The 9,302-nt window shown below is 52.2% G+C and overlaps 1 protein-coding gene across 1 annotated transcript; it reads right to left on the bottom strand.

The window, feature by feature from the left end:
• Positions 1 to 508: 508 nt before the first annotated feature.
• On the bottom strand, positions 509 to 6,923 carry GPR50 (G protein-coupled receptor 50). Its single transcript, XM_050775332.1, has 2 exons — positions 6,599 to 6,923; positions 509 to 3,620 (listed from the first exon to the last, which is right to left on the bottom strand). The coding sequence occupies exons 1-2, from the start codon at positions 6,783 to 6,785 to the stop codon at positions 1,921 to 1,923; spliced, it is 1,887 nt and encodes a 628-aa protein (XP_050631289.1). The 5' UTR covers positions 6,786 to 6,923; the 3' UTR covers positions 509 to 1,920.
• Positions 6,924 to 9,302: the final 2,379 nt, after the last annotated feature.

Below are 9,302 nucleotides of genomic sequence, written 5' to 3'. Positions count from 1 at the left end.
GAGCTTTGCCCAGTGGCTGGGGTCTTGCTACCCACCCCTGAGCTGGAGAGCAAACCACCAGCCCTCCTGCCTCTCACTCTTGTGCCTCCCCCATTCCCTCATGAGCTCTGTTTCTTCATTCCAGAAGCCTTTGGGTCATGACATTATTGGGGCCTGGCTTCACTCCTTTCAGGGGAGTAAAAAGGGGTCTCTTTTCAGAGCCATATCTGGTACAGTTCAGATATCCAAGAGCAGGCAGGTCAGGTCATCCAATGCACTAGTGTGAAGAACATAGCAACCCCAGCATGCTCCCCTCTCCCCACCACCTCTCCAGTTTGCTAACTAAAGGGACTGAGGTGAGAGGGGTCAAGGGACTTGCCCTGGCCTACAGCAAGCTGGTAGCAGGGATGGAACTTGCACCCAAGTCTTCTGATTCCCCCATGGTCAATACTTTGCCACCCCTCACCCTGTACACCCTCCCCATAAGTAACTCCAGTGGAGAAATGAATTTATCAACAAACCACAAACTAAAGCCACAAAAACACTTTTATTTAATTGCTACCACAAATACAGAATAGAATTTAGGCAGTATAATACATTTCCACTTATCCTCACAAGCTTTCATACAGTAAGCTTTGCTTAAAGTGTCTATTTGAATCAGCAATTGAAATTTTTATTAAACAGCCATTTTCTTGAATTGTAGAGAAAAATCATTTCCTGGTCTGTCAAGTGTGCTAATATAAGACATCTACGACTTAACATCGTGTATCACTGAACCTTGGCCAAGTGTGGTGGGATTGGCTGATGTCGAATGTGTGGTGGGATTGATTGGTGTCGGCATCTCTTTCTCCTCCTTGCCTCCCTCCCCATCCAGGAGGAATGGTCATTTACAACCTCCCAGCAGTATTCAATTCACTTCTTGCTGCCACTTCAAATTCACTTCAAATTCCCTTTTGAATGAAAACAATAATGTAAAAACTGTAAAAATACCAGGTTGTTTTAAAAAAAATCTGTGGTAAAGAGTAGTTATGACTTATAATATTAAAAATATTACCATAATTGATCCTAGTAAGATTGGATTTTAGGAGAAGAAACTAGTTTATGAATGGATTTATTTCTCTGGAACTAAATGAAAAAAAATCCTGGCAAATGCTTAAAAAGGTAAATAATTACAAATAAAGTAAAAACCTCTTATCATTTGCAACCATGTTTGACTATAAAAAGCACCAATGTTCGAATTTTCAAAAAATAGAAATAATTTTGTGTGCCCATATCTTTCCTTTTGCCATTTGATCTCATAGGCATAAAAAATGTATTTTTAATAAGAGCTTATCAAATTGTATTCTTCAAATAGGGGTCATATGTTGTTGCTGAAATTTAGGAAGAAACTTTCCAGTACTTGTACTTGATCACAACCGCTTTTCTGACTGCTATTAAAAGTATAATATAGAGTTACACATTTAAGAACATAAAGCTGTGCAGTCACATTAATGGAAGCCTTCACCACAACACACCTTTAGCATTGTGCATGCACCCCTCTCCCAACCCCCTCGGGGAATGGGAGAAGAAAGCAGGAACAAGGCAGAGGAAATGAGGAAAGGGGAGGAGGAACACAAGAGTGGGAAAAAAATCAAAGTCTAAAAATTTCAGGGATCACTGAGGACTGAAGGTTGACCATAGGTGGAAAGGGAGGTTTGGAACAACAGACATCAAACTTGAGGGAAATTAAGGTCCCTAAAATAGCAAGCACACACACACTTACACACACTTTAATAGAGTACATTAAGTAAAGGAGGAGTATGCCTGAAAGGTGGACGTAGCTTACACCATCTCTATGTGTCAGTGTCTGTGTCTAGGTGCAGTAAGGTATCTCACTTTGGATTACATATGCAAAACAAACTAGAAAGGCGACCACTTCCTGGCCACTTGTGAGAGCATTTTTCACACAGCCATTTCATTGAGATCATCTTCAACATCAATAACCACAACATCATGGTAATCATGGGTATTGGTAGTGACTACAGTAGTGTCAGGAAGGTCAGCGATGGTGTCAGGCTCCAGCTGGCTGGCAGCAGGCTTGGTGGGCCCACTGGCAGGGCTAGAGGCCGATGCAGGGAGGTCACTGTCGTCAGACTCAGGGTGGGCAATGGCAGGGATCTCGGGGCAGTGGGAGGCAGAGAGCTCAGGGTGGTCAGCAGCAGTGGGCTCAGGGTGGCTGGTGGTGGCAGGCTTGGGATAGTCAGCAGTGGTGGGCTCAGCATGGCTGGTAGCTGGCTTGATGTGGCCAGTGGTGGGTTTAGGGTGGCTGGTGGCAGCACTGAAGGCAGACTTGGAGTGGCTGCCAGTAGAGACATGGTGACCAGTGATGGGCTTGGGGTGGCTGGAAGCAGGCTTGAAATGAACAGAGTCAGGCTTGAAATGGACAGAGTCACCCTTGAAATGGACAGAGGCAGGCTTAAAATGGACAGAGTCAGCCTTGAAATAGACAGAGGCAGGCTTAGGGTAGACAGTGGCAGATTTCGGGTGACCAGAAGCAGGCTTGGAGTGGCCAGAGACAGGTTTGAGGTGGCCAGAGGCAGCCTTGGAGTGGCTAAAGACAGATTTGTGGTGGGTAGAGGCAGATTTGCGATAGGCAGAGGAAGATCTGGAATGGGGCTTAGGGTGGCCAGAGGCACGGTCGGGGTGGCCAGCTGCAGCATCACCAGGTAATGGAACATTCCGGACATTCATCAGGGTTTCCTCCACAGCAGGACAGGCATGGGCACAGTCTTGTTCAAGGGCTTGTTCACAAGCTTGGTCGCGAGCATGGGCACGGGCACGGGCCAGGGCATGGGCCTCCTGCATCTCACGAATATCACTGATGAGGCCAGAGAAGAATATGATAGGGTGCCGCATAGCATGGAAGATGGTCCAGTATTCTCTTCGGAAATTCTCATTGAGGAGCCCGTAGATCACAGCGTTGAGGCAGCTGTTGAAGTAGGCTATGAAGTAGGCTGCAAGATAAAGCCAGTTGGGGATCTTGCCTGCCATCTCCTTCGGACTGACAGCCACCAAGACAGTGAGCACATTGATAGGGCACCAGCACACTGCAAAGAGGAGGAAGATCACAAACATGGTTAGAAAATTGCGAACCTCAGCAAGTTGGTTGTCAGGATTCTGCCCTGCAGGGTCACGGGCTGCCAGCACTTTGGTCCAGATCCTCACGTAGCAGAAACCCACGATGAGGAGAGGGAGGACGAAGTGGATGCAGACGATGGTAACAGTGAAGACAGGGTTGTTCAGATAGTTGAAGATGCAGGTGTAGGTGCGAGGATCGTACTCGATGGTGCCAATGTACATGTTGGGCAGGACAGCCAGGATGGTCATGATCCAGGTGACGACCAGGTAGATGCAGGTATTGCGCGCGCTGAAGATCCGCTCGTACTGGAGGCTGTGGCAGATGTAGCAGTAACGGTTGATGGCGATTGCCACAATGTTGAAGATGGAGCTGACCACACTCAGCCCTGTGATGAACCCGACCATCTGGCACTGTAACTGGCTCAGATCCCAGCCCCCAGTGGACATGGCATGCAGCATTAAAGGGTATGGGTAGATGGCCACCAGCATGTCGGCCACAGAGAGACTAACCACGAAGATGTTGCCTGAAAAACATATCAAGGGAGGGAGAAAAGGGAAAGACAGAGAAGAATAAATGGTTTAAGTACAGAAATCTACACATTTAAGGTGCAGGGGAAGGCCAGCTGGATCATGACCATTTATAATTCTAGAATTCTTTTAAAGAAATGCAGTTGTGTTTTTATTTTTATTTACAAGCAGGTCCCACATGGCTCTGATGAACAGCCAGGTTTGGGAGACCTGTACTTTGCCCACCTTTTTTCCTTTCAAAACAACGTCATCTCTGCTCTGAGAAAGAAGCAAACATGAGACAGACAGCAGTGAGCACAAAATCCCTGCCAGGAGCCTTCACAATGAGACAGGGTCATGCTGCCAACATCTTAGAGAAAAACAAAATGCAAACATTTCCTTCACTGGAAGTGAGGGGGAGGGAGAAGGAGGGGAGTAGAGGTAAGCTAGAGGGACTTGTTTTTAGGAAAGAGGCTGGAGAGTGGGGGGCAAGGAAAGACACTGGAGGGATGTCAGGAAGCCTCAAACTGAAAAAATAAATAAATAATTAGAAAAAGATAAATTAGCTATCTCCCTCCTATAGCCTAGCATTGCATTTATAATAAACACATTACTAGAGAGAAGATTCTGAGAAAAGGCATTAGAGGCCATCTTCTTAAACAGTCTTTTCCGATGGGATCAAGCAGTAACCTAAAACCTTGCCAAGTCACATACTTACCGTTCCTGAGGTAACCTAAGAGTGAAAACTGAGGGGAATAGGGAAGCCCTGTAAAATTTAGTCTGAGACCAAAGAAGTAGTGAGAGGGTGGGCGGGGAGGGTGACGCGAGGTGAGTGGGGGGACAAGGGGAGGTTGGGGGGAGGAGAACAATTCCTGCAAGGATTAGCAGAAGTGCCTGTTTCAGTTTCATGCTGCGTCCACGCGCAGAGCCGTACACTGGCACATTCAGCGCCCTGCACAGAGCTCCCAGCTCCGGGCACTGAACTTTACTGGAGCCTTCAGGTTAAACAGGATAAAGAAGGATCACCCCCACTCCGGTCTTGTAGGCTGAGGTGGGAACTTTTTTGTAAAACCTTTCACAAAAAAGCGAAGGAAGAGGCCAAGTGCAGGCGCAGAGCCCTCTTTCTTTGGAAACACCTCGTTGCTAATTAGCATTGGTTTGGCAAAATATTGCACTTCATCTTGGACTAGGAGAAAATGAGCGCTTTTGAAAAGGGCAAAGGTATGGCTCCTTCTTCCTCCTTCCTCCAGCACTGTCAGCACTCGGCCTCAGCGCTTTCTACTGAAGAGGTTCTTTCTAGGGTTTTCCCGCAAAGTAATGAATTCAGGGAAGTACAGCCGAAAAGAGAAGGGGCAAAGCCTTAAAAACAAAACCACAACAACCATAAAAGCCTTTATTTGAATTATAGTAGGAAGGAAGGAAAAGGAGAAAAAGAAAGAAAAGAAGAAACCTAAAGGAAATAAAATGGGCTTCGCAGGTCACCCCCGGGACTCCGTGGGACTGCACCTCGGGACCGCACCGGGGGGATGAAGGTGAAGACCTAGTGTATGGCCCCACGACCCCAGGAGACGAAGGAGAAATCGGAGACACCCACCAGACTTTGTAAGAAAACTTTTAATGACTGTGCCAGTCAGTGCGTTTTGAAACTTGTTCAGTGTTCGTGACTCCTTGCCCAAGCCAAGTAATCCCCCAGACTCTGGCCTCCACCTCTCCCCCACGCCCCCCCCCTGGGAGAATCCAGTTGGTCTCCCCACCCTCTCAGACCCCGTTAGGTCCCTACTCCTCGGCGCAGCCGATCGAGAACCTGGCGGTGGAAATTCCTGGCGCCGCCCCTCCCTCCCCCTGCCTGAACTCGGAGTTTGGGCGCCTTCGCCCTTTCCCCTCCCTTCCAGAGCCCTCTCCCGCCCAACCTGTAAACCGGACTAGCTGCTTTGCAGTGTCTGTCGCCCCCACCCCCAGCATATGTCGCAGTGCCCGGCATCCTCCCACGCTTCCCTCCTGCCCTGCTCGCCGCCGGCCCCCGGCCCGCGGCCCCCGGCCCCTCCCCCTCGGCAGTGGCTAGCAGTGGGGGAAGTCCCGCTTGCGGCTGCCGGACTCCAGCCCTTTGCAGCCTCTCTGAGTCCCCCATCGCCCCCTCTGAGCTCTCCCGTCACCCTCCCGCCAATTCCTACTCGGTTTTGCTGCCTTCTATCCCTCCACCCCCAGCAATGCCCAGGTCCCAAGCTTCTTCGCCTGCCCGCCCTGCGACCCCCAGTTCCCCGCTTACGGACCTCGGGATCTCCGCTGCCGCCGCCGTCGCTGCCACCGCCTGCTGTGCCCGACCCGCCGCTCGCCTCTCTCTGCCGTTCGCCCTGGGACGGGCGGACGGAGCTCGGCTCCGGCGGGCTCAGACCTCCCTGCTCGATTCTCGGGCGCGGGGGTCTGTGCTCCGCCGCCCGGGATCTGCCCGGGAGCCGCCCTGGAGCCCCAGGGCCGCGGCGAGCGGGGTCTTGGCCCGGCTAGGGAGAGGCCACTGCGTTGCGCTCTGGTAAGCGCCGCCGCGGCCGCCGCGAACTTAACTTTCACAGAGCAGGTCGCAGCCCAGCTGCTCCCTCCGCGTCAGTTGGGTCCGCGCTGCCTCAGCGCGGCCGCCCTTGCGGCATCCGGCTCGGCTTGCTGTACCGGGGTGAATCGCCTTACTCTCCCGCTCGCGTGCCGGTTCACTCCGCATCAGGCCCCGACGGGACAGGGATCCTCGGGCTGCCGCGCACCACGGGAACGCTTTGCACTTGGATGCCCAAAGCTAATTCTCTGTGCTCTCTCGGCCTTGAGAACCTCTACGTTTAGAAGGCCCGGACAGAATACTACCACCCCCAGGCTTGCGGGGAATTTGGGAGCAGGGATGTTCAATACGAGGGCACTGTCCATAGATTCTCTATCTGGGGCACTCAAAAACTAACGCCCTACGGGTTGCAAGTCTCTGCACACTGGAGAGGGAGAAGAAAGGGTGGCTTACCAGAATTCCGGAGCTTCTTGCTTTTTGTCACAGCCAAAATGACCATGGAGTTGCCGATTAGGTCTACGACGATGGTGATAACCATCGCGCAGAACATAAAGATGATTAGAGCCGGTGGGTAGTCTGGCTGGGGTAGCTTACAGCCAATACAGCCATAGGGGGTGGGAACTGCTAGTGTGGGCCCCATGTTGCTCCTGGAGATCGTTACGATCTCCCAGCAGGCTCAGGATCAGCAGCCAGGTCCAGACAGCAAACACCTGTTCTGTCACCAGGAGCTCCAGGAAAGCGTGCCTCCCTCTCTGAGAGTCAGAGAGCAAATGACAGCACCCCGCCTCTCTCCGATGAGCTTTTAAAGCCTCAAGAGGTGGCTAGCCCCACCCCAAATCCCTCCCCCCGACCAATCAGAGCTCCCTGAACACCACCACCTTGGCCACCCCCTCTTATTGGGCAAATCCACATTGAGGTGTCATCTTGCTTCCGACTGCCTTGTATGTGCTTCCCCTCTAGTCAGCCCACCCTGCCCTTCAATCTCCCAGGTACCTTGCAAGCATCCTGACTAGCTCGCAGTCCCCCACCCCCACCCCTCCACCAGCCGCTGCGCATCCGTTTCTAGCAAGTTCTTCTCCCTCCCTCCTCCAGTGTAAACACCTGGCAAAGAGATGTAAATTGCAGAGCCAGAGCACGGGGTCTTTCATAAGATCCAGTGCTAGACCAAGCCAGTCCACAGCCCCCAGCATGGTGTAGGGGATAGCCGGTGGCCCCTTGAATGCTAGATACTGCCTCTGCAAGTATCCTTGTGAGGTCCATCCCACGTCCCATGTCCTTGCCTGTCTAGAGCCTTCTGTGTCCCGCGGGGAACATGGGACTACTGCTGGGAGCTCCCACCCCCAATGTGGGTCCCTAATCCCTAGGGAACTTATCCCCGCTCCCGTTCTCGCCAGGAGCCGCTTGGCTCCCTTAGCGGCAGCTGCGAGGAGCCGCTCAGTCCGGTCCCGGTCTTGCACTCTCCATAAAGAGATGTACCCTAAGCCCGACTCTGGAAGTAGGGAGCGGGTCTGCACCCTGGGACCTAGGGAAGGCAGCGGTGGCCATTCGGTCCTCAGTTTTGGGGCTAACGGGAGCGGGAGCTTGTCTCCTTCCCAGCTGCCGGCAACCTGGCGGCGGGAGCCAAGGGACGCTTTGGGAAACAGTAAAACAGGCAATAAAGCTCTTCTCTTGGGTCCCCGCTTCTCGAGGAAACCCAGGACGAGAGGTTCTGACGCCTCTCCCCTCTCGGGATGTTCGGCACTCTCTACTGAGCGGTACGGGGCAGTCAGGAAGGCTGAAGGAGCTGCGCCGCAGCAGCGGGAAAGGTGCAGAGGTGTCAGGCGGCAAAGCCAAGAAGCCGCTGGCTGACCGGCGACCCCTGCCTCAGTCAGGATTCATCTCGGTCTTTCTCCTTTCCCATCCCCTCCTGGGGTTCTGGTTTCGACCCCATCCCTGTCAGGCCGTCCCCCTCGCCCTCCACACCGAGGATCTCTGTCGCCGTGCGTCACAGTTCCCCTGCGATGCGCCCAGGATCTCGCTGCACGGGGACCACGGAAAATTCGAATATTCGGGCAAAATTAAAGGGGCGCGATTCGGACACTCGTTCCCTCAATAACCTTAGTCACCGGAATGGATTTCTGCCGGCTACTAAAAGTTACGGCTCTTGTCGAGAAGCCTTCCAAAATCTCAGTAAACACCTTGAAACTTGTTCCAGACTAGTCTTCTTGCCACAGTAGGGGAGAGGGGTTGCACTGGCCGGGAGCGCCATCGTCTGGACACAGCAGCCCCCTTGCCCCGGGATGGGTAGGGGGACAGACAAGGTGGTAGGGGCCCGTTTCGCGACGAACTTCAACATTCAGATACCTTTAACGAAAAAAACAGACTCTGTCGAAAACCAAGATTGCACACACTGTCTCTACCTAAAAAGCCTAAAGTGGGAATGTGTCCCTTTGTTTGAAAATGAAGCCCCCACCCCAGTCCTGCAGCTTTCGCCTCTGTGAACTGAATCGGGCGCGAATTACAATCTCCCGCCTGGAGGCTTTTCACATTCATTATCTCACTGCCCCTGGCTAACTGGAACTCCCGGCCGCGCGCTCCCGCAATTTTTTTTCGTAAGTGCAGACAGTGAAGGGGCTCCGCTGTCCTCCCTGCACAGCTGTGCGCCCTGTAAAGAGGCCGGCAGTCAAAAGCCCGTCCGCGTAGTGGAGTATTTTGTAGGATGCACATCAGGCTGTTCCTGCTGATTCCCGGAGAGTTTGGATCCCTTCACTTGTGGGAAGGGGCGATTTTGAATTCAAATAAGTAAACCAAATACATTTGAAGGAAAAAAGGAAACAAGCACTCTAGTGACTTAAGACACTAGACTCCCCCCGCCCCAAACAAATCTGTAAGGAGAGCTTGCAAACCTACACTCCAGTGTACTACACTTCTGAGATGAGGTGGCTAGAGCCCCCGGGAATTCCCCACGGATGTGGCCTGAACATCCCTGGGATTAAGGAGCAGGCAGGGGAGCAAGGGTGAGCTGACCCCCTGGCCCCTACCCCTGCTTGGACACTACTTGACTGTGACCTGGTGGCACTTGGTTTTTCAATACTAGACAAGTGGAAAAGGTGAATATTTTAATAATCTAGGGGGACAGAATTATGTATCTGGTTAAAATAATTTTCTTATTTTTATG

Source organism: Macaca thibetana, chromosome X (genome assembly GCF_024542745.1).
Source record: "Macaca thibetana thibetana isolate TM-01 chromosome X, ASM2454274v1, whole genome shotgun sequence".
In the NCBI taxonomy this organism is placed as follows: Eukaryota; Metazoa; Chordata; class Mammalia; order Primates; family Cercopithecidae; genus Macaca; species Macaca thibetana.
The sequence above is the reverse complement of the archived record's forward strand: the minus strand, read 5'-3'. Positions and strand labels throughout refer to the sequence as shown.